Raw genomic sequence first — 26,131 nt, 5'->3', positions numbered from 1 at the left:
ATTTAGGCCTACAAAAAATGCACTAGAAACCTGAAAGTGGACATTGAGATGTCAGTTCTTTGGACTCATGAGTCTAAATTTACTATTGGGATTAGTTGAGTCACACAGGAAATGCAAAGAACTGAGACTAAAATGTGGAGGTATTTTTGTCTGTTTTTCTTTCTCAGGAACAGCTTCTTGAAAACAACACATCATTTAGCAATAAGCTAGACTCATAGCAATAAGCTTTCATCTCAGAGTGGAAGGATGGACAGAAATACCTGTAGTTTTTTTCAAAGTACTGTTTATCTGATGGTGACACTTTTGGTGGTCTACCGGCTCCTGCATGTTTGTTAAGAGTCTCATTTTCTCTAAACATTTAATAAACTGCAGTATTGAAAACTTGTGATTTTCATGTTCCTTTGAAAAAGGAAAATTTAATAACTTGTACTTAATTGTCATTTTGGCAAGAAAATAAGGTGGCTAATTATGCACAGTCTAGGTACAAGTTCCATCCATCCATCCTCAACCTCTTATCCAAGTCCACCCGCGGGGGCAGCAGCCTAAGCAAAGAGGCCCAGGCCTCCCTCTCCCCCGCCACCTCCTCCAGCTCTTCCGGAGGGATACCAAGGCATTCCCATGACAATCGAGAGATATAATCCCTCCAACGTGTCCTGGGTCTTCCCTGGGGTCTCCTCCCCATCGAACATGTCTGGAACACCTCTCTAGGTAGGCGTCCAGAGACCATCCTTACCAGATGCCCAAACCACCTCAACTGGCTTCTCTAAACATGGAGGAGCAGCGGCTCTACTCCAGGCCTCTCCCGAATTGTCGATCTTCTCACCCTATCTCTAAGGGAGAGCCCAGCGACCCTGCAGAGAAAGCTCCTTTCGGCCGCTTGTATCCGCGATCTTGTTCTTTCGGTCACTAACCAAAGCTCGTGACCATAGGTGAGAGTCGGAACGTAGATTGACCATCCTTCTGGCTCAGCTCTCTTTTCACCATGACGGACCGGTATAGGGTCCGCATTACTGCAGACACCGCACCAATCCGCCTTTCAACCTCTCGCTCCATTCTTCCTTCACTTGTGAACAAAATCCCAAGATATTTAAACTCCTCCACTTGGGGCAAGAATTCACTCCCAAACTGGACAGAGCATTCGACCCTTTTCCAACTGAGGACCATGATCTCAGATTTAGAGGTGCTTACCTTCATCCCAGCCGCTTCACACCCGGCTGCAAACTGGTCCAGAGAGAGCTGGAGGTCCCGGCCTGATGACGCAAACAGGACCACATCATCCGCAAAAAGCAGATGTGAAATCCTGAGGCCACCATACTGGACACCCTCTGACACTTGGCTGTTCCGAGAAATTCTGTCCATAAAAGTTATGAACAGAATCGGTGACAATGGACAGCTCTGGTGGAGTCCAACTCTGACTGGAAACCAATCTGACTTACTGCCAGCTATATGAACCAAGCTTCTGCTCCATTTCTACAGGGACTGAAAGGCCCGAAACAACAAGCCCCTCACCCCGTACTCCCAGAGCACTCCCCATAGGATCCCCCAGGGACATGGTCAAATGCCTTCTCCAAATCCACAAAACACATGTAGACTGGTTGGGCATACTCCCACGCATCCTCCAGGACCCTGGTGAGGATAAAAAGCTGGTCCAGTGTTCCACGACCTGGGCGAAACCCGCATTGTTCCTCTTGTAGCTAAGATTCAACTATTGGTCGGACTCTCTTCTCCAGTATCTCCAGGGCACTCTTCCCCTGCATAGACCTTACCGGGTAGGCTGAGAAGTGTGATATTGCTGATAGTTGGAACACACCCTCTGGTCCCCTTTCTTAAAAAGCGGGACCACCACCCCGGTCTGCCATTCCACGGGGACTGCCCCAGATGTCCACACGATGTTGCAGAGGCATGTTAGCCAAGAGAATCCTACAACATCCAGAGCCCTCAGGAATTCCGGGCACCCCCAGTGCTCTGCCACCAAGGAGTTTTCCAACCACCATGGCTACCTCAGCCCAAGTGATGGACAGACCCTTGCTCGGATCTCCAAGCTCTGCCTCCTCTGGGGAAGGATCGTTGGTGGGATTGAGAAGATCCTTGAAGTATTCCTTCCACTGTCCAATGATGTCCCCAGTCAAAGTCAGCAGCCCCCCAGCCCCACTGTATACAGTGTTGGTCGGGAACTGCTTTCCTCTCCTGAGGCACCTGAAGGTTTGCCAGAACCTTCTCGGTGCCTGTCAATAGTCTTTCTCCATGGCCTCACCAAACTCCTCCCACACCCGAGTTTTTGCCTCAGCAACCGCCAAAGCCGCGACCCGCTTGGCCCTTCGGTACCCATCTTTTGCCTCCAGAGTCCCACAAGCCAACTAGGCCTGAAAGGACTCTTTCTTCAGCTTGACGGCTTCCTTTACCCAAGGTGTCCACCAACGGGTCCAGCCACAGCTCCGATTCGCTGCATTTACAATGGAGGCATGGAACCCAATTGGACTCAATGTCACCAGCCTCCCTCGGTACGTGGTTGAAGCTTTGTCCATTATTGAAGGTCTGTCCATTTATTTTCACCCGCCATCTGATCCAACTAGGTGGTGATCAGGTTGACAGCTCCAATCCTCTCTTCACCCGGGTGTCCAAAACACATGGTCGCAAATCCGATGACACAACTATGAAGTCAGTCAATGAACTGTGGTGTAAGGTGTCCTGATGCCATGTGCACTTATACACACCTTTGTGTTTGAACATGGTGTTTGTTGTGGACAGACTGTGGTGAGCACAGAACCCCAATAACAAAACACCACTCGGGTTCAGATTGGGGAGGCCGTTCCTCCCAATCACGCCCTTCCAGGTCTCACTGTCATTGCCCATGTGAGCGTTGAAGCCACCCAGCAAGACAGTGGAGTCCCCACAGGTGCACTTTCCAGTACCCCCTCCAGGGTCTCCAAGAAGGCCAGGTACTCCGAACTGCCATTCAGTGCATAAGCACAGAAAACAGTCAGAGCCCATTCCCTGACCCGAAGGCACAGGGAAATAACCCTCCACCGGAGAACACCCCAATGTACAGGCGCTGAGCCAGGGAGCTATGAGTAAGCCCACTCCTGCCCAACGCCTCTCACCCTGGACAACCCCAGAATGGAATAAGGTCCAACCCCTCTCGAGAGAGTCTGTTCCAGAGCCCCTGCCATGTGTTGAGGTGAGCCCAACTATATCTAGTTGGTATCTCTCAGCCTCATAAACTAGCTTGGGCTCTTTTCCTGCCAGAGAGGTAAGATTCCATGTTCCGAGAGCCAGTTTCCAGTAGCCGAGGATCGGAACGCCAAGGCGCCCACCTTCAGCCGGCACCCAATTCACATTGTACCGGACCCCCATAAGCGCCTCTCCCATGGGTGGTGGGTCCATGGGAGAGTGGTCCCATGTAGCTCTTTCGGGCTGAGCCCGGCTGGGACCCATGGGTAAAGACCCGGCCACAAGGCATTCACAGATAAGCCCCTCCCCCAGGTCTGGCTCCAGGGTGAGGCCATGGTAACCCTAATCCGGATGAGGGAAACTGGGTCCTGGTCTTTTTGGATCACCCTTTGACTGGCCCATCACCTAGGACCTGTTTGCCTTGGGAAACCCTACCAGGAGCTTATGCCCCTGACAACAAAGCTCCTAGGATCATGTATGCACGCAAACCTCTCCACCACGGTAAGGTGGTGATCCAAGGAGAGGATCAAGTTATTTAAAATAAACTGGCAACTCACTGTATCTGTGTGCACACAGTAGAAGCATTTGAACAAACAGCACAACTGTCACTGACCTCTCCAGACTGAGGACGCTGTGAAAGGAGAAATCCTCACCAAACACAGACAGCATGTAGACCTCATCCACTACAGCATGCAGCTCATGTCTGTGGCGCACCAAAGAAGAGAAATGTAAAGCATCAAAAGGAATGGAAGCACAACGTGTTGTTTATAAATTCATTATCAATCAACTACTTAATGAAAGTAAACCAAAGCAATGCAACTCCCTCTACACCAATATACAGCTTAATTACTGGCAGTTAAGACTAAATGTAACCGTGTAGAAATAACATCCAGTTGTGGACCACAGGGGATCATTAAAGATGAATTTTAGTAATTCACTTGGAAAACAAGTGCTTCTGCAGTATGTTTATGTGTTTGTTCCAAAAAGGAACAAATACAAACAGTCACCAGTTGTGATTTAGTACTGAATGAGTATTTGTTAAAATGACCTTTGGCAAAGTTCAGAAAGCTGGTCATCTCTTCAGCAGTGTAAATCTCCCCCAGAGGATTGTGGGGGTTAACCAGGATGACAGCTCTTACATTCACTCCCTGCAAAACACAACAGAGCTCATTCATTTTGTATGTGTGAGCTTATGAATGTTTATGTATATGTATGTGAAACTGTGAGCTCCATGAATCACCTCTTTCTTTGCCCTTTCAAGAGCGTGCTCCAGTTTTTCAGCAGAGAGATGGAATGGTCTAGCATCACTTTCACTGACCTGAAGGTAAACAAAAACAAATGATGCTTAAAATCACACACCACTCCAGAAATAAGCCCCACAGAATGTACTGAATATTCAATGGACCCTTGATGAGTACCTCACTGTCAAGAGGAACACAGTTGAGTTTCACACCACTGTACAAATCAACATCCTCTGTGATTACGCCATAGAACGGGCTTGGAATGAGGATTGCATCTGCAAAAGACAAAGAATAATAGATATATTAGTTTACACTGCTTGTCATAACTGGCACTTGGCTCATTTTTCTGAGTAATGCTTTTCAATTCTGTTATTTATCATTTAAGAAAGAAAAACACCTATTAATGTATCTACTAAATTAATCCAGCTACATTCCAGATAATCCAGTTTTAGGTACATTTTGTGACATGCAAATTCATGACAATCAAAGTGTCTTCACTGGTATTAAGAGTAGGTTTTGCTTAAATAATTCTTTAGTATCTTTCTTTTCCAATTATTGTTCTAACCAAAATCTTTTGACTCAAGGATTCATATAATTTATATGAATTTTTATTCATTTATATAATGAATTTATATAATTTGGAGACTGAAGATAATTCATTAAACTTGCCATGTTAATTAATTACAGGGAAACAAAAAGAGCCCAAAGCCAGAGTGTTCTCAGAAAGAAACTACTGGTCACGATTGCTATTGTCACAGTCACTCCTTGTTCTTGTGTATGTTTCTTGCCATGTGCTGTCTGTCATGTGCTTGTGTTTTTATTTTGGTTCCCCATTAGTATCTTCACTGTCTGTAGTCTGTCTCCTCCCTCTCCTAGGTGTTCCCCATTTGTTGTAACCTTTATCTAGCCCTTTGCTTCATTCAGTGTTGGTCTGGTCTACTTGTCACCTGTCACTCGTCCTGATGTTTTTGGTCTTCCCCTGACCCGTGTTGTGTTTACTCTTTGTTGCATTCCATACTTGACAGCTATAGAACAAAAGAAATATGAGAACAGTCTTAGAAATATGGTTTAAACATAAATTGTACCAGGAAAAATATTATATATGGTGGTTTTGATTTGAATAAATGGGTATACATTTGCATAATAATATATTATATATGGGTAACAAGAGAAAATACATCAACAGAAATTTTTTTGTCTCTTCCAAACAAGTTGTTAAACAATGTGTGGTTAAAAAGTGAAATATAAAATTATAAGGAACAATATAAATTTGCTGTAACATATCTTGACGTCTTTAATATGGCTGAAAACTATTTCTGAAAAATTATATGTGCATCTTGACTTAAAAATAATTTTCTGTAATGACTTTTGATATTGGGATGTGACAAAATACCTGCATAATGTGACACTTTGTAAAATGGTATGTGATGTGATTGTAATGACCTTTGTTGATATAGATGCAATGCTCATGGTACATTTTATTGTAATGAACGTGTTTTACGTAGATCGCAAGAAGTCGAAAAACTGACTACCTAGACTGGAGGTGGAACTTTGGAGGTGTGGAAAAACATCCCAACAGATTTCTTTGAGAAAATGAAAGCAAGCCTCTCGAAAAGAAGAAAAGCTGTAGTAAAGTCATAGGGTATACACACTATACACACTGGTCTCTACCTTTTACACAGCACTGTATACACAGGAAATTTGTGCTAAGCAAAGATTGTGGTCATATGGACTCTTACCATCAGGATCACAGAGCACAGCTGCCACAGCACAGAAGATAGACCCACAGCCGTTCATCACAACCATCTGAAAAACACAGACACACACACCATTGTGTCTTCTGCAAAGAGGAAATTTAAATCTAACAACAATTCACTTCTTGCTGATACGGCTAAAGTCTGCGAGAAACTTACATTCTCAGCTTTCAGTGGGACGGGAGAGCGGCAGTGTTCTGACAGAAACTTAGCTACTTCCTCTCTCAGGCTGAGGAAAAGAGAATTCAGCACAGTTAATAATATCATTACAATGAAAGTAAAGGGAAGAGGGCTTTTGACAAGTTTACCTATCGATACTGCTCACCTAGTCGTCAAAACCCCATTTGTTAAAAGTATAATATACCAGAAAAGCACTCAACAGACTGAATGTTTGCATACAAGCAGTGGCCTTTCCAGTCTGGATACTGCAGCAGGGACGGCTCCATGAGCAGCATGTCAGGCTGAGTCAGCTGAAGCAGAAAACACAGAGTCAGAGCCATGTGCAGTACACCATAAACAGCAACCATTTCCTGAAGCTAAAAGATCACTGCACTCCCTAACATTAGAGTCTAATGCATGATGGCTGATGTCTAAACAATAACAGAGAAAAATCCACGGCATGCTGACTGATGTGTGCCCTTTAGCCTCATGCTGTTTAAAACGCTTGTAAAAGCAGTGCATGTCTAATGTGACAGACTTGTGTGGGTGATTTTCACTTCAAAATGCCTCACCCGTTCTTGCAGCAGGTCAAAGCAAAGCTTGTTCTCACATCTAAATTATGCCCTGAAAAAAAGGACAGGAAAACACAGAATGATTAAAACTGGCAAAACACTTTACATGACTTTATGCAAAAAAATGACAACAATTAATACACACACAGGCTATATTGCTCTGCTTGGGGTAAACATAGTACAAAAAAAAACAAAAAAAAAAACTAATTTATATGCTTGTATTCGATTAGCCAAGACATGTTTGATGTCCAAAGTTTGCTTGCATCATGCATGACCTGTCTCTACCTGGCTGCTACTACTGTCTGTAGATATGCGACGTGTAGTCGAAAGTTTGAACACTCCTAGTCAGATGATGTTTTGTTGATTTTCTAAGTGAAAATATCTCAACATTCTATACAGAGAACAAACATATATGGCATATTACTGCAAATTTTAACATACTGAAAAAATAAAGCATAAAATACAAAAAGTGTTATTTTTCCCCAATATGGCAAATTCAAATTCATTCAATAAACAGTAACTGTGCATTAATTTGTGCAGAAGTGTGTTGTCTGTAGGGGGTGTGTAATATTTTCACTTAGGAAACCAATACAACTTTTGCATACATAAAACTGTACTTTAGTACTTTTATCCTTTAGAAGAGATGACAGCATGTCATACCACATCAGTACCAACATAACTGAGTGTATTTAAGATTACTTAATAGATTGACATGGATTCAGAAATGATGATCTAGACATGTAATTGAGTGATGACGTGTGTGCTAACCGATGTGACAATAAGCTTCCATTCAGGGCCTAAGTGGGGCTGGTTTTCAGACTGGGAGCTACTAGACGACCTGCCCTCAATATGTAAGTGTAGTCTTTCTATAGCTGATGTCACACCCATATTAGGAATTATAAGTCTAAACAGATTTCTAAACAGCCATTTTGATAAACTGTCTCATTCACTTCCCATGATAAACAAAAATGCTCCAAAGGCATGACATTTTAACCCATGTACATTTTCAATCTGCCCCTGGATCCTGTGAATAATGAGGTTGTTAAGGAGTGGAAATATGGATAAAATTAAATCCACGCAATAAGCAAGCTATAACTCCTACACATTGCATGAGAGTAAATAAATACTATAAAACCAACACCATCTACTCAAACTGTTGACTACTACCGCCAAAGTAATTTAAATACCATATTTGACAAAGCTCACTGGTTTATATGGGGTAATTTGGTGAGGTTATCAGTCTTACAATGTGTGTAGCACAGTGCACAGCTTGTAGGTCAGCATGTATGTAGCAATAGTCAGCAGTGTTAGCTTGCAAGTAGCAACAGTCACATTTCGACTTCTAAACTACCCCATAATTCAGAGGATCTGGTGACATGTAGAGCAAAAATGTTCGTACTGCAAAACATCAGGTTTGGAACACTTTTGTTCACTACATGTCGTAGAAGCTATTGGTATTAGCTAGGTTGAAAATGTGAAAGCCAACTACTTTTCTCTAAAAGCTGGTCATTTTCATCTCAACATTCAGTCGATACTGCTGACTCTTCTTATTTGGTATGGTGAGATAAACAGGGCTGCCAGCTTCAGATGAAAACTGAAGAAAACTTTATGTGAAATGTGACCTAACTACAAACCTAATTCCAAAAAAGCTGGAATAGTATGTGAAAAGCTCAGTCTAAAAGTAAAATGTATAAAAGTAAAGCCAAAAATCTCTCAGCTAATCAACTTGATCTGTGGTCTGTATTGACTTCATTTATCAAGTGTGATTTGTAAACACAAGCAGAAAAGGCGTGACACAAACAGAGAGACTAACATTAAAATTGCTGTTCTCATCATATTTGGTAGCATGGTACTGCACAAAGCCTTGCCACAGGATGCCTTGGTGCTGCTGGATGCTGTTACCTCTGTGGAACAGGTAACAGCTGTACTGGGGCACCTCGTCACATCTCAGCATACTGGATATAAAGGGGACTGTGGAAGGATGTACAGCGAGGGATACGGGTTCTGATGCTGCTGTGGAAGGAACTGGAAATAGGCAATTTTTCCACTTGCTGCATCCTGCGCTCCCTTCAGAGTCCTCTACATCACCATGGATACCCCCGTCTTCAATCACCACAGGAACTGTTGCCAAGGAAATGCCTGCATCACGAAAGCAAACCATGTTATAGTGGCTGAAACCTATGAGGAGAGACGTAAAAGGAAAAAGAATGATTGTTGCTGGCAGACACTGATGAAGTTTCTGAGACCATATGACCTACTATCATCTACAAAAATGGACATTAGTACATGCACATCTCAGGCTTCATAATATCTGCTGCCACTGTTTCTAGCTATGCAACATACTCTGTACTACTGTTCTACTGCATTAGTACTACAATGTAGTACTTCCATTTATACAACACTTAGTTCTGATGATTGAAAAGTATTCTACCCATACTGTTATTTATGATCACAGCATGTTTTATTTTCCACAATTACTGGAGCATTCTGTTGTTATTTGGCCAGAAATACTAAAGTATTGAACAAGCTGAGATGAACCTGTCATTGTGGCAGTTTTATAGCTCTATCCGTAACGCGGAAGAATTCTACTTTCATTGTGGAAGGAAGTGCCAATATTCTTCAGCAAACAAGAATTTATACAGCAAAACTAAAGAATTGAACATGTTTGGCTGATCAACAACATTTAGCATAAGAAAGTCACTGTGTAAACTTGACAAAACTTCTAAGAAAAGTGTTAGAAAACTGACAAAAACAGTGAACTGAAAGACAGAAATTCACATTATTCTATTCAGCAAACATCTTTAAATATTCAAACAACACTTACCTACAAATCTCACTCTTTAGATCAGTAATGAGGTCAATGTGCCTCAATTAGCAATGCCGAGCAAGATATAGCTCAAAGCACCACAGAAGTCTTTATTATGTAAAAGTGTGTTTTATTCATGAGTTTGTTAGAATCGAGCCTGTATTGAGGTGGGAAGCACTGTACACGGGTGTTCAATCAGATCAGGTCCAATTTCAGCTTTCTGTCACTTCACCACCAATTTTACGCATTCTGTGTCAAACCATGGAAACAGTGGAAAAGCCACTGAACAGGTTACCATCCATGCTCAGAACCATTCAGCCCTGCAGTGGAAAAGAGGCAATAGTGTTCTAGGCTCTTTTATGTCCTGAAGTCTACAGAGAATGTTTATGCACAAATTAATTGAGCTTAAAATGTTGAGTCAAGTGTGTTGTGGGCAGTGAGAATACAAGTATGTGCTGGACAGTGGTACTTCAATAAAAATGCAGCACTATCCCTGTATTGAATGACTTGTATGGAACATTTTCAGTGGGTGAAAATGTTGAGCACTGTTTTACAAACAGAGCAAATCTGTGCATGTCATATATACAAACACCCCGGCACCCAGGAAAAAGTTAATATGATCTATCAAACAAGACAGAACAACATTCTGTGTTTCTGTGACCTGTGCACTTTATTTCTTCTTAAAGTGATGGAAATTTTTGTACATACATTTGCATAAGTGCAACAGTTCCTTTAATTCTATTTGTTTCTGATTTTGTGATTAGTTTATGAAACTAAAAAGCTATTTGACACATCGATTTTTCCACTTAAAATTGAATCATTTCTCATTTTTCAATAATGGATTTTGACATTAAAATCAAATAAACAGAGGGTACACAGTCTGTGTATGTAACAGCCAAAAGATTTCCAATTTTTTAAAAAATGCGAAAACAGTTCCATCTTTAGTTTTAGCTTTCAATGTACAAATGAAAAATCGGTAAATACTACTGTGCCTAACCAATTCTAAGTAAGGGTCAAACGATTACTGGCCTGACTGCTAAGTGTTAATATAAAATAGCTCACTGGGGGCATCCTGGGGACATCCTGGACAAATAAAAATAATAATCTTGTTCCCACACTTTACTAAGTCGTGGCCACAACTCATCCCATTCCTACGACTTAGTAAAGGGTGGGAAAGAGATCTTAATGCATGGCAACGACTTAGTAAGCTGTGGTCTCGTTCCCACACCTTACTAAGTCATGGCCACAACACAATCATCTCGTTCCCATGCATTAATAAGGTGTGGCCATGCATTGTTTTTTATTCATGCAGGATATCACCAGTGGGGCTCTGTAGTTCATAGAGAGGTTCGCCACAAACATTCGCTACTTTCCCCTCTGCTATCAGAGCATCTCCTCTGCAGTGGGGAGTATCTGCTCTCAGAGGACAACGAGGCTCTCACAAGAGCACAGAGATGCTTAGTTTCCTCCATTTCAATACCTGTGATTGTAGAATTTAGTTTCAGCAGAATGTAAACAGAGAGCTACAGAGCCCTGCTGGTGACATCCTGTATAGATAACAACAATGTGTGGCTAATGCGACTTAGTAAGGCATGGGAATGAGATGATTAAGTCGTGGCCATGACTTAGTAAGGTGTGGGAACAAGATCACGGCTTACTAAGTCGTGGCCACGCATTAGGATCTCATTCCCACGCTTTACTAAGTTGTGGCCATGACTCAATTATCTCATTCCCATGCCTTACTAAGTCTTAGCTTTATTTTTAGTCTAAGTATTATTTTTATTTATACAGGATGTCACAAGCAGGGCTCTGTAAAAAGCAGAAAGCACAGACTGCACTGTTTACATTTAACATTTAAATTAAGATTTAGATTGATTTTTGTTAATTTAGTTGATTAAAGGATTTTTTTAAAATATAATTTATTGCTGCTACTTTGCACATCCTTGTTTATAAATATTGACAGGGAAAATATATAAGTTTTATTTTTTTTATCTTTTGTAATGGCAGGAAAGTTTATTAAAACAGTGAATGGTATTCATCTTTATTGTCTTCATTGTTAATTAACAAATACATAAAACAACCTCAAGCTAAATTTAAAAGCTACTGCTACATAAAAGTATTTTGGTAATGTTCCGCATGAATGCATTGTAAAATTACAGTTTATATACAATTACACACCTCGGTTTGAGTCAGATGGACTTCTGGGGGAATTTAGCCAAACTGTTTGGTTGTGTTTTTCTGTGAGGGGGAGTTTCCACCTACTGTAGAGGGAAGAGGTAGAGGGAAACCTCCACTGTCGTATTACACTGTATGTGTGTGTGTATATGACTAGTGATCATCAACTCTCAGTTTCACTTTCACTGTCTTTAGTGCTGGAGTGTGTTGGGTCACGGCTCTCCGTCTTTCTCTCGTGTGTGTAGTGTCATTTACAAAGGCTGTGACGGCAGTACACCACTTCACTCCAACTGACTTCATTTGAAAGTAGGTCGACTCTTTAAATGTAATGTGGTTGTTTATAAGTGGTATCCTGAAATGAATAATTTAATTGTTTTTTCACCTCCATGTCTAACTTTCCTTCTTTTCTCTGTGTTTTGACTTCTGTCTTGCAAAGAGAGAGTGATGAAAGGACTAGAGCTAGAGGATTCCACAAGTCGCTTTCGATTCGCTCAGTCATGTTTGGGCCTGGCAGGCTGCTTGTGTATCAGCTACGCTGTCTGGACGCCTCACTGGCTGGACGAGAAGGGACTGTGGGCGAACAGGAATGAGTCCAGTCCAGATGATATTGAAGGTGAGTGCCTGACTCCAGTCTCAGAGATCAAGGGTGTAATTTTGATGTTTGATGGAGTTTAATTTGGGATGCTTTATTGTTCTTTAAGGGTAAATTCTGTTTTACGGTCTGTGCCAAACACTTGTTTACTCAGACACTATTTTAACACAAAATTTTTAAACAGTGTGTGTAGGTGCCTAGTATATTTGCATACTGTTGTACATTAATGACCAAAGCAGAAACCATCACCCACAAATAAACATAAATACAGTAAAAATGTAACATCAGCTATACATTAACAGCCAGCCATTGAAGGTATTTTTTAAATTCCATGAGCAGCACCTGATTTAATTTAACTTAATGAAGCACTGATAAACTAAACAAGGACCTTCCATCCAGAGGTCTGGAAGAGAACATATTAACGTAAGATGTGTGTTATTTGTATTTATTCTAGTGTTATTGTTTCTATCCATTAACTGGTTCTTCGTGCCTCGCGCCTTTGCCAACTTTGTTTTAAGAGAGTGGTTCCACTACACTGTTCCCTTAATTTCTCATGTGGGGTCTAATACAGTAATTATAGATTAACATTTATAGTACACATATACGGCAACAATTGTAAATTGAAAGTGTGCTATTATGTTCTGTTTGAATAGCTGTAGGAAAACAAGATGAATGGAAATTCCAGAAGCCATTTAAAGGAAGGTTAATGAGAAGGCTCAAAGACATGCAGATGCCGACTTGCTATGAAACTATGAATTAGTGAGAAGAAATCCTTGGAGCCAGTGAAAGAACGTCTCTTTTAATGAAGTGTCTTATAGAATGGTGGTTTCTTATTAAAGCAGATGTTGGCGTGAAATGCCTTAAAAATATTATGGTTGCCACAGCCAGATCTGCACAAAGTTTGTCAACTCATACATAATAAAGTTTGGTTTTTATTGTAGGTATGAGTTCAAGCTTTTTCTTGTGGGGATGTCCCACTATTCCCCTCTGCTTTGAGCAAAGCAGAATATTAACTACCAGAGACAAAATTTTTAATGGGATTTTTTGAGATTCATAGCTACTTGGATGACAATTTCAGCAGGGCTGTTTGTCATTTTCCTGTAAATGACAAGACAGATTGTAGTAAGATTGATTGCTTGACCATGAAAATTCATGTAGATTACTTTAGCAGATTTATGTTGAGGAATGAAAGTCTTAAATTGTTGTACAGATATAGTGTCATAACTGTGTCAGTGGAATTTAATAGTATTTGTCAGTAATTAATTATTGTTTGTTTTGGTGTAAACAGGTCTGGGGGCTCAAAGAGTCTTTGCTGCTCTTTCTTTCCTCATGGCCATTAGCTCAGGAGTTCTGTGTCTGGTCTTCGCTTTCTGCTGGACGTCTCGGACAGTGCGCTCTTACTCCAACACGCGCTCTCTGCTGATGGCAGGGCAGACACTCTACCCCACCACCCTGTTATTTATCACACTCACCCCTACAGGTCAGTACTAACACAGCAGATGTTCAGTGATCACCTTTTTATTCTGTAAATCCCTTTGTGGAAGTAAAACCTTTCTGAAAAAACTGTTTATTTCTACACTTAAATTCCTCATTCTCATAACATCAGTTATACATTAGTTACATGGTAGTTACTGAATGTGTCATTGGTGTTATCTAAGCCTTTAACCCCTTGATTACAAACTTCTATAAATTAAGAACAGCTCAACCAGTTTGCACTGAAGTCCCTGTAGTTGCTGAATAATAAGTATGTGATCCATTTTTTAAGGGGTTAAATGTTTGGAAGGATAGGAGGATCCCAGAAGGATAAGCAGCTTAGATGATGTGTGTGTGTGTGTGTGTGTGTGATGTAGTATGTAAAATAGTATGTAAAATGTATGTAGTATGTAAAATGTAGAGTTCACTCCTCAGTCCATACAGCCTATTTATGTAAGCTGCAAAAACAGCCCATTTTGAATTAAATGTTTTTGTGATGTCACATAACAAATAATTTACACACTATGTCTGTCTACATCAGCTAGCCTTACCTTTTCATGTTGAATTTAAAAGGGGTGTTCTGGTCCAGACAGCCAATTTGCACAAACCAGCGCAGCCAATCTAAAGAGAACTCAGCTATATGTTCAGTCTTTAATGTATACCACCAAAACAGCCCGTTTAAATCTAGGGGGTAAAGAGAGCCACATTATCTATTTCCCTAGAGGTGAGGATCACTGTTTATAAGCCCAAATACTGGTCTGAAAGAAGGCAAGCAATGATCTCTTTTCTCTCCTCCAGCTGTCTTTGACTCCCTTCCACATCTCTGTCTCTCTCTTCACAGGGTTCTTCTTTCTTCTAAGCTGGGCACTCTTTACCAGTCAGCACATTGCCGAAATCCAGGACGACATCACACGCCTGGGCTCCTCCTATTGGCTGGGCGTGGTGGGCTGGGCTCTGCTGTTGGCCGTGCTGCCGGTCGTGTTTCTGGTAGAGCAGTGTGTGGTGCCGGACGTCCTGCCTGAGCTGATGAGAGCAGCTGAGACGTGGTGGAAAGCTCCCGAGGTGGCGTACGCTCACTCTTTCAGTGAGAGCTGCCATAACAAGGGGGAAGAATTTGACAATAGGTTAAAGAGGCACCTGTCAGTGCCCTGAGGACGACTGTAGATGCACAAGATGAGTTGAATATTGCTGCTGTCTCAATATCTGCACCCTTGATTAGCCAATGGAAGGACTGAGTAGCAGGGGAATGCCTCCAGAATCTCAGAAGGCTGTAGATAGTTTATTGCACTTTAGCCAGGATCTGTCAGGCCTCAGAGCCTGAAGAACAAATGGACTGAAATTCATTGATGGATGGACATTAAAGGACTGTTCTTTTCCTAATAATTTCTTTCAAGCTAATGTTGTAAACTACAACACATTAAAGACTAAAAATACTAAATGTTTGCCACCATCAGTGAGCTAAGACCACACTACTGTAAGTTGTTGGTGCATGGTGAAGACCCCTGTTATGTTATGTTGGATCATTTTGAACCTGCATTCTGAAGTTAATGCAACCATAGTCTGAGGTGCAAATTTGTACTATGATTAGCATGCATAGATTTAAGGCTACGATTTCATGTGAGCAAGGATAAGTGAGAGCAGACGATTTATTTTGTTGTAACAGCACCCTCATGTGGTCCATCTGTTTTGCAACAATTGCTCATGTACCTACCATCATTAAAGGTGTTTATACACTTACCGGATCAGCTCAGACTGAGCTTACATTAAGATATGGTATTATACTGTTCTGTATATATACTGTGTATATATGTATATGTACAATTCAAGTTGCTGAAATTGGCTTTTGGAACTTGGAACGTTACCTCACTGGCGGGGAAAGAGCCTGAGTTGGTGCGCGAGGTTGAGAGATACCGGCTAGATATAGTCGGGCTCACCTCAACACACAGCTTGGGATCTGGGTCCAATCTCCTTGAGAGGGGCTGGACTTTATTCTTTTCTGGAGTTGCCCATGGTGAGAGGCGGCGGGCAGGTGTGGGCTTTCTCATAGCCCCTCGACTCGGTGCCTGTATGTTGGGGTTTTCTCCGGTGGACGAGAGGGTAGCTTCCCTACGCCTTCGGGTTGGGGAACGGGTCCTGACTGTTGTCTGTGCTTATGCACCGAACAGCAGTTCAGAGTACCCAGCCTTCTTAGAGTCCTTGGGAAGGGTGCTTGAAGGTGCTCCTCCTGGAGACTCTATTGTCCTACTGGGGGACTTCAATGCTCACGTGGGCAATGACAGTGAGACCTGGAGGGGTGTGATTGGGAGGAATGGCCTCTCTGATCTGAACCCGAGTGGTGTTCAGTTTTTGGACTTCTGCGCAAACCACAGTTTGTCCATCACGAACACCATGTTTGAACACAAGGATGTCCATAAGTGCACATGGCACCAGGACACCCTAGGCCGCAGTTCAATGATTGACTTTGTAGTCGTGTCATCGGACTTGCGGCCATGTGTTTTGGACACTCGGGTAAAGAGAGGAGCTGAGCTGTCAACTGATCACCACCTGGTGGTGAGTTGGATCAGGTGGAGGGGGAAGATGCCGGTCAGACCAGGCAAGCCCAAACGTATAGTGAGGGTTTGCTGGGAACTTCTAGCAGAAGAACCTGTCAGATTGATCTTCAACTCACACCTCCGTCAGAACTTTGACCAGATATCGGGGGAGGTGGGGGACATTGACTCAGAATGGGCCATGTTCCGTTCCTCCATTGCTGAAGCGGCTGACTGTAGCTGTGGCCGTAAGGTAGTTGGTGCCTGTCGGGGCGGTAATCCTCGAACCCGGTGGTGGAAACCCCAGGTGAGAGATGCCATCAAGCTGAAGAAGGAGTCCTACCGGGCATGGTTGGCCTGTGGGACACCAGAGGCAGCTGGCAGGTATCGACAGGCCAAGCGATCTGCGGCTTCAGTTGTCGCCAAGGCAAAAACCCGTGTATGGGAGGAGTTTGGTGAGGCCTTGGAAAGTGACTTTAAGTCGGCTCCGAAAAGATTCTGGCAAACCGTCAGGCGACTCAGAAGGGGAAAGCAGTGTGCCACTAGCACTGTATATAGTGGAGATGGTGTGCTGCTGACTTCGACTGAAGACGTCATTGGGCGGTGGAAGGAGTACTTTGAGGACCTTCTCAATCCCACCGACACGTTCTCCAGTGAGGAGGCTGAGTCTGGGGACATGGGAATAGGCTTGTCCATTACTGAGGCCGAAGTCGCTAAGGTAGTTAAGAAGCTCCTTGGTGGCAAGGCTCCAGGGGTGGATGAGATCCGCCCTGAGTTCCTCAAGGCTCTGGATGTTGTGGGGCTGTCTTGGCTGACACGCCTTTTCAACATTGCGTGGACATCGGGGGCAGTGCCACTGGATTGGCAGACTGGGGTGGTGGTGCCTCTTTTTAAAAAAGGGGACCGGAGGGTGTGTTCCAACTACAGGGGAATCACACTCCTCAGCCTCCCTGGCAAGGTCTATGCAGGGGTACTGGATAAGAGAGTCCGGCTTATAGTCGAACCTCGGATCCAGGAGGAACAGTGCGGGTTCCGCCCTGGTCGTGGAACACTGGACCAACTCTTCACCCTCTCCAGGATTCTGGAGGGTTCATGGGAGTTTGCCCAACCAGTCCACATGTGCTTTGTGGATCTGGAGAAGGCATTCGACTGTGTTCCCCGGGGTATTCTGTGGGAGGTGCTTCGGGAGTACGGGGTACATGGCTCTTTGCTACGAGCCATTCAGGCCCTGTACAAACAAAGCAGGAGTTTGGTTCGCATGGCCGGCAGTAAGTCAGACTCGTTCCCAGTGAGAGTTGGACTCCGTCAGGGCTGCCCTTTGTCACCGATTCTATTCATAATTTTTATGGATAGAATTTCTAGGCGCAGTCAAGGGATGGAGGGTGTCCGGTTTGGTGACCTCAGGGTCACATCGCTGCTGTTTGCAGATGATGTGGTCCTATTGGGGACATCAGGCCGCGAACTTCAGCTTTCGCTGGATCGGTTTGCAGCCGAGTGTGAAGCGGCTGGGATGAGAATCAGTACCTCTAAATCCGAGACCATGGCTCTCAGGCGGAAAAGGGTGGAGAGCCCTCTCTGGGTCGGGGATAGGCTCTTGCCTCAAGTGGAGGAGTTCAAGTATCTCGGGGTCTTGTTCACGAGTGATGGTACAAGGGAGCGGGAGATTGACAGGCGGATTGGTGCTGGGTCAGCAGTGATGCGGGCTCTTTACCGGTCTGTTGTGGTAAAGAAAGAGCTGAGCCATAAGGCAAGGCTCTCGATTTACCGGTCGATCTACGTTCCCACCCTCACCTATGGTCATGAGCTTTGGGTAATGACCGAAAGAATAAGATCGCGAATACAAGCGGCCGAAATGAGTTTCCTCCGCAGGGTGTCTGGACTCTCCCTGAGAGATAGGGTGAGAAGTTCAGTCATCCGGGAGGGACTCGGAGTAGAGCCGCTGCTTCTTCACGTCGAGAGGAGCCAGCTGAGGTGGTTCGGGCATCTGGTTAGGATGCCTCCTGGACGCCTCCCTCGGGAGGTGTCACAGGCGAGTCCACCTGGGAGGAGACCCCGGGGAAGACCCAGGACACGCTGGCGCGACTATATCGCCCAGCTGGCCTGGGAGCGCCTCGGAATCCCCCTTGGAGAGCTTGTGGAAGTGGCTGGGGAAAGGGAGGTCTGGGCTTCATTGCTTAGGATGCTGCCCCCGCGACCCGAACCCCGGAGAAGCGGAAGATAATGGATGGATGGATGGATGGATGGATGGATGGACAATTCAACAGAAAGGCAAACTCTGCACGGGAGTCAGGATATAGCGTCCAAGCTCCAGTGCTTTTTTTGTATGACTAAATTGAGATTAAAGTTCAGTCCTTCTTTCTCATGAGCAGGATGACCCCAGATACATGTCTCAGGAACTTCTTGCATATCCCCTTTTTTACCTTAAGTGTGACTTTTCAAATCTTTCCATTATCACTTGGGAAAACACTGGTGACTAATGCCACTCACCGGTCATTTCTCACTGTCTGGTCATCTTTTAGCAGCACAACGTTGCCTGCTTGAGTGTTTGGTAGCGACTCTAGCTATTTATAATGCACTTACAATGTATACTGTCATTTCAAAAGGTTCCAAAACTGGTTTTCCAGGCTCTGAACTTGGTGCCACTGTTGTTTGTACCAATCTTTTCCTGTGAAGTTCCCAGGAGGAGGCTGAACGTTTGCCTTGTGGGTGAGTAGCATTTCTAGGGTAAATATCAATGGTGAGTGTACATCTGTGGAAACAGGAACAAGCGGTGTTGAGTTAATAATAGCTGACACTTCTGCCATAAGCATGCAAAGTACTTCATGGGTGAGGCTGGAGGACTCTGTGCATGTCAGAATAAAATCCAAGATTCTGTGTGCAACACCAGACATTCGTTCCCAAACTCCTCCTATGTGTGAAGAGTGTGGTGGATTAAAGATCCGAGTGCAGCCTTAACTGTTGCCATGTCTGTGAAGCATCAGCTTGTTTGCTACTTTTTGAAACTCAAGCTTGTTGCAGGCTCTAATTATTATTTGTTCTAATTATAATTAGTTCTGCAATTGGAAAGAAACTGATTAGCTGGACCAAGAGTGGCAAAGAACTCTTTATTGCATTATTGCATCGACTCAATGACCTCAATGTGAACTGCACGAGTGCTCATATAAGTAAAAAGCACCACACAGCATTTGGTGAAAGCCTGGCCTCCTCTTATGCAGTGTGCATTAACAGGCCAAGGGCTGAAAACATTCAGGCGAGTGTTTGTGAATGGCAACTCGGTCACTCTTCAGAGAGATTGGGAGACATCTTCTGTCTCTCTCTGTTCTGCCACAAAGCTTCCAACAGATGATACAAGAATGTAAAACACTGTTTATGCATCTTTTACCACCAATCAGACAAAATCCAGCAGCATGAATGGCACCTTCTGTGAATGTTCGGCCTTGATGCGGCACTTTTTAATAATAGTGGCATATAAGTAGTATAGAAACTTGGTGCTTTCCAAGTAGGATGAGGGGATTTTTCTTACCAGTTCTGATAGTTTCAGTTCTGAGGGAGACTGATTACAGCACACAGTATTAACAGAATGCAGCAAAGACTCAGAGACTGGCAGGTCTAGCTATTACAACCTAGGGAGAGCCAGAAGGTAACAAAGATACAAAGACAACCTGAGATGCCAGCACACCTCCGCTCCACCGTCAGCAAATTGAGTCAACACAACATCTGAGAGCAGAAGGAAGACAGCACCAACACTCCTAGTTTACCATAATAGCATGGTTCTCGTTCTGGACTATCTGCAGCTTGTTGAGGCTTTTGCTGGAAGATCCAGACAGCAGGGCAGTGAAGAAATCCAGCCTTGAGGTAATAAATGCATGAACTAACATTTCTGCATCCTGTGGAGATGCATTTCTCAATTTAGCAAAATGGCGAAGACAGAGGAAAGCTATTCTGCTAATGCTGGACATGTGCATTGAATGACAGATCGGGACCTATCGTGACACCAAGGTTTTATACAGATGTACCTAATGCAACTGAGAAACTATTAAGTCTAAACATTAAATTAGTCTGTTTGTAAGTTAGTTGTAGCGATGCTGGAGCCTATTCCAGCAGTCATCAGGCGGAAGGCAGGAAACACCCTGGACAGGTCAGAAGAACCTCTGTTTTGTCTAGTAGCATATATAATGTGAATAATAAAGGTCCTTAAACAGAGCCTTGTAAAATTTCCATTTACAGACTGATAGCAATCAGTCAGATAAGATCTGAACCACAAAAGAGCTATTCCTGTAACTCCTACAAGGTTTTCTCGCCTATCTTAAATTAGTAACATAGAGTGGTAGAGTGGTAAAATAGAGTAATCTATCATATCAAATGCCACGCTAAGAGCAAGCAGAACCAGCAAAGATACATTTCCTTGGTCAGAGAATAACAACATTTACCATTTTCACTAGTGCCGTCTCTGTACTATGCAAGGCCCAAAAATTGTCATGTATGTGATTCACATTCAAATAGGAACTTAATTGTTTTGCCACAGCTTTTTCCTAAATCTTTGGAATAAAGGAAAGATTTGAGATAGGCCTATAGTTTGATAGCCTGCAGGGATCAAGATTAGCCTTCTTAAACAGATGTCTAATTACAGTCTAGTGCTGTCTGTCAGTTACTGTGCGTTTTGTATATTTTGCCTGAATGTTTCAATATCCTTATTAAAGGAATTCATAAAATTGTGCTAAATAATAATCTAGGATTATTCTTATTGTTTTCAATCAGAGAGGAGAGATAGGTTGAGCATGCCACAGTAAGTACCCTTCTATAGTCTATAAGGCTCTCCTTCCAGGCTCACTGGAATACTTCTAGTTCAGTGGGGTGCCATTTTCACTGTGTGACAGTCTGATTTGAAGCTTGAGCTTGATCATTGTACCATGGGGCAAGCTTTTCTGCCTAATTCGTTTACTTTTTAATGGAGCTGCATTACCTAAAGTAGAACAAAAAGCATCCCACAAGCATGCAGTCATATTATTTTATTTGGTAGGTTCAGATGGATAGCTGATAGAAACGGATAGATCTGGGAGGTTTCTGATAAAGCTACTAACTGTGGAGGGTGTTATAGGTCACTTAACGACACTGTGGCAAAGAACATATATTATGATCAAAGCGACACTTAAGTGAGATTAGGTAATAATCTGACACTGTGCTCTGGGAAGAATGGCTAAATGATCTATGTTTATATCAAAGGTCAAAATTAAGTCAATACTGCGGTTGAAATAATGAAAGTGCCCCTTTGTATTTTGAGTGAAACCAGCAAATTCCTGTAAAGACTCAGAATACGGCCCTGGTTGCCTATAGACTGTAATTAGTGAAATTAAATTCTTATTTGTTCCTTGATCTATTTTACTAAGAAAAAGAATTTCAAAAGAAGACACTTTGTAGCCTGCTTTCTGGATCATGCCTGAAGCTTGCATAAAAGGTTGCCATACCTTCACCCTGGCCGCTTAAAGGAGAACTGTGTACATAAATGTAGCCTTTGGGGATGGCTTTGCTCATTTAGAGCAAAGAATTCATCAGGTCTAATCCACGTTTCTGTGAGTCACAAAGTGTCAAAATCATGATCAGTAATACGTTCATGTACAATGACGACCATGGATGTAAGAGCTCTTATGTTAAGCAGTCCTTGTTTAAGACCCACGGTGCTGTTATTGCAAGTTTGTTTTACTGGTCTGAAATTGATTAGGTAGTGATAGAGAAAGAGGACTTAAAGGAATGAGCTATATGGATGAGAGATGTGATAGCTCATACAATACAAAAAATATGTGCTCCAGGAAAAAAATCTTTCAAATCTGTCAGGGGAAAAGTTCTCTCTGTGCTGGTGACATAACTGATCACTCAGGGATCAATCTCTCTGTTTGCTTCGGGGTCACCCAGCTCATACACGTCCTCTGCTCTGCCATAAGCATTGTGAGGTTTGTACTGAGAGGCTGGTCCTGTGAACCATGTGGTGTTGACTAGCTGAGTTGCCTGAACAGACTTTGAGGCATTATCAGCAGGATTGTCGTCTGTGGGCACATAATGCCACTGCTCTGGTCATGTGGACTGACTAATCCTCTGCACTCTGTTATGGAGATATGGAAACATCTTGACTGTTTATGTATCCAATACACTGTTTATGTATCCAACCACCACCTTACTGTCGATGAAGAAAGTCACTGCATCCATCTTCAAATCAGTCTCTCGCACTATGGGCTCTGGGCCCAACTTGAGGTGCAAGTCGTGCCTTTCTCAGGGTGAAGCCAACATTGTCTTGGCTTTCATTGTTTGGTGTCTCGAGATTTGTGACTGCACTTATTTTCTTTGTGGGTGCATCTAAGTAGATACAGATGTCTCTTCTTTTTACAGAGAGAGCTTGCTGTGTACATGTGGGGAATATGAAGTTGCTGTAAGTCTTGCAGGGATCCTGGTCTTCCCACAATATGAAACTATAAAACATCTGTTCTGTGTCTGCTGTCACTGCCACTTGTTCTCTTTCTGAAACAGATTAGGACATCCAGTAGACTATTATTTAAGTCTGGCCCAGTAAGAATGACATTGTTCAGGGAGATGCCATTATACTTTGTGCTAGAGTCAAATACAACTCTGATTTGATCTGGCTTTTTTGGATGACGAACAACACATATTGGCAAATACCAGCAGTTTTTTCCCTCTCTTTAGTGGAGGTGCAGGATCAGCATCATCATTGTTGAATATCTTCTGCGTGAAAGTAATGAACCAATCTTTCATCTTAGGTTTTCTTTCCAGAGTGCCTTAAAGAGGAGAAGTGAGTTAAACCTTGTTCTCCATTGTTAGAAAGGGGCTGTCTGGGGCTTCTGAAAGCAAAAGGGGATACCCTGCTTTTTGAGTTGTCTTGGTAGACCTCTTCATCCGTAAGTGTTAAAAAGACATCATCTTTGATAGAAAGAGGGGGCTTGTCATCGTTGCAATCTCTTTTGAAGACAGTGAGCCCAAACCCATCATCTGATTTGCTCCTTCAGTGGCCTTTGAAAGCATGTAGCTCAAGGCTGCGGTTTACACTTTCTTTTAAGTGGATGTTGCTGTGGCACGGAGTGGAATGGAATGATGGCCTTCCATCCTCAAGCACATTCGTCCTGTAGCTTTGCACAGTGGGATTGTGGACTAGGCAAAAATCACCTATGAGAACCCACCCAAGATATTGTTTCTGAGCAAAGTGTGCAATATTAGGTCCATCGATCTGTCTCACTTTATGAACTCTGGGAATTTCTCTGCCCAAGAGGAGAATGTGGGCATCAGGTTCTACTTATGGGATCTTGGTTGCAATGTACTTAAGGTGAGAATGAGGTAAAGCTGGGGTGGGAATTTAATCTTGTTTTTAACAGGATTTTAACGTGTGAGGAAATGCACTGCTGCAAATGCCAAACAGATCAAAGAACTCTGATGTAGCTAAAGATCTGTTGCTCTGGTCATCAAGTGTGACACACATCTTAATGCAATGTCCAGGATTCTCTTTAGGACATACTTTGATGCGACATATTTTGAAGCAGGATTTCTCTGAAAACCCTTTACTACAATTCTCAGTGCACAGGGGGTTCACAGCAGGTGATGATGAAGCACACACTTCTTCCTCCCTGCCATGCTCTGATAATGGGTTTGATGCTTTCAGTGCCCATGGGGTAGACCAGGATGAAGGTTTGTACTGTGATTGCTGCTGTCACACTCATTACTTTCAGTGTAGCTTTACAGTTGTGGACAATGTGTGAAGCTGATGTGCAACACTTGAAGCATATTCCTTCATCTTTTAGGTAAGCTTTCCTTTCTTTGATCATTTTAAGCCACATCACTTTCTCAGTGGGTTGGTTTTGTTGTGAATGTGGCAGTGTTTGGCTGTATCATCTGTGAAAGTGCTGCTTGTGTTTGGGTCTACAGCTGGAGAAATATCAGTTTTGTGTACAGACTCCAACATCCTGTAACTAGCATGTTTCTGTTGGGATTTTTCAGTCCATGAGCTTTTGCTGTTTGAATCTTTGCTGTTGGGACATTCTTCATTTTATCTTGGAAAGGAGACATTATACACCTCCTTAAAAAAGCCTTTTTCCTGCAAACCATAGGGGAATTTCTCCACCACGGGCCCAATACCACTGGCAGTGTCCAAGTAGGCCAAGCCAGGTAAGTAGCCATCTTCCTTTACAGAGAGTAATTCCATGAAGAGATATTAAAGTTTCCTCAGCTTTAGACTGTCTTTATCTGAAATCTTAGGGAAGCTGTCTAGTTTCTTAAAAAGACCACTAATTTAGTCTGTCCCACACCATTTTCAAAGCTGTCTCAGCGTTGTATATGTCAACTGCCATAATGCACTTCACATATGCACAAGACTCTTTCCCAAGCCATTTTGATAACAAATCTAACTCCTTGCTAGCTTTAAGGCCTAAGTCTGTAATTGCGTGAACAAAAGAGGATTTCCATGCTTTGTAGCTTTCATGACGATAACTGAAGTGAAATATTTCACTAGTTCTTGTCGAGCTAAATATCTAGCTAAATCCATCATTAGAGGGCCCTCTGAGAGAGCCGGTGCTGATGAAGCTAGGGGCTGTGAGGGGGCTGACTTAGGTTGTTGAAACCAATCGCTAAACTTTGGGCCTTCCCTTTTAGCAAGAGGAGGAATCTACACAAGGTGTTAGCTGAATGTTGTGTTCTGTTGTGTAAGATGCATGACTTGATCACTAACATACTCACTTGTCTAGCTGTGCTTTGAGCCATGATGGGGTGGCTTTTCTAAATATAGAGCTCCTCACTCTCTTGTTCTGCAGCTGCCTCCAGTATCTTTGCTTTAGTGCAAGATACTTCCAAGTTAGCCTCCAGCTTCCAGAGAGAGAGAGAGAGAGAGAGAGAGAGAGAGAGAGAGAGAGAGAGAGAGAGAGGGAGAGAGAGAGAGAGAGAGAGAGAGAGCGAGAGAGAGGGGGGGGTTGAAAGTGGAAACAGACAGACAAGGATGCTGCTGAGCCTGTGTTTACTGTTTGATCCCACCAAAGTAAAGAAGAATGAAGTGGATCTGGCTTGTGCTACTTGTGCATTAATCAGGTGCTGCACTAATTAAAAGGCAATTCTGCCCTGTTAGCAGTGGCTAATGAGTTTGTTATTAAATAGAGGACTTCTTCTTTTTTTAATTTACCAACAGGATAACGCTTTATTGGTTTTAATGGGAGTTGAGTGTCCTCGAAGGTCATGACAGCAGGGTGCTTTAGTGTTCACTGAATGACAAGCCAGCCTGCCTCCAGTCAGCATCAAAGCCAGTTTATGTGTCACTATGTGTGTGTGGCTGAGTCTGCATGTGGCCTGTGTGTAAATTAACCACTGCATTTTCAACATAGGGACAACTTTGGAACTCCAGAATTCCCAAAGGAAGCCCTTTAAACGTAATGGTTTCTACTCAGCCCTTCTACACCCTCTCATTTCCTCATTTCCAATTCTGACTGACACACCAAAGCTCCTCAGAATTAATCCGTTCAAATGAGGGTCAAATACAGTCCCTCTCACTTCTCTAGTGCAGCTTTGAAAAATTCCCTTTTTTACTCTGTGTATGACTCCCTAAAAATACATTTAGATGTACTGAAGACTGCTGTTTAGAACTTCTTCATATCTTCATTTTGCAATACAGCAGCTCAA

General features: G+C 43.0%; 1 protein-coding gene and 1 pseudogene across 1 annotated transcript; one reads left to right on the top strand and one right to left on the bottom strand.

The window, feature by feature from the left end:
• Positions 1 to 14,732, bottom strand: part of LOC108428802 — a 29,704-nt pseudogene extending 14,972 nt beyond the window's left edge.
• On the top strand, positions 12,087 to 15,676 carry si:ch211-256a21.4. The gene is made up of 4 exons (XM_017700010.2): positions 12,087 to 12,184; positions 12,315 to 12,491; positions 13,759 to 13,950; positions 14,785 to 15,676. The coding sequence occupies exons 2-4, from the start codon at positions 12,323 to 12,325 to the stop codon at positions 15,093 to 15,095; spliced, it is 672 nt and encodes a 223-aa protein (XP_017555499.1). The 5' UTR covers positions 12,087 to 12,184; positions 12,315 to 12,322; the 3' UTR covers positions 15,096 to 15,676.
• The last annotated feature ends 10,455 nt before the right edge of the window (positions 15,677 to 26,131 follow it).

Source organism: Pygocentrus nattereri, chromosome 11 (genome assembly GCF_015220715.1).
Source record: "Pygocentrus nattereri isolate fPygNat1 chromosome 11, fPygNat1.pri, whole genome shotgun sequence".
Classification (NCBI taxonomy): Eukaryota; Metazoa; Chordata; class Actinopteri; order Characiformes; family Serrasalmidae; genus Pygocentrus; species Pygocentrus nattereri.
Note: the sequence above shows the minus strand (reverse complement) of the source record. Positions and strands in the feature narration are given on the sequence as shown.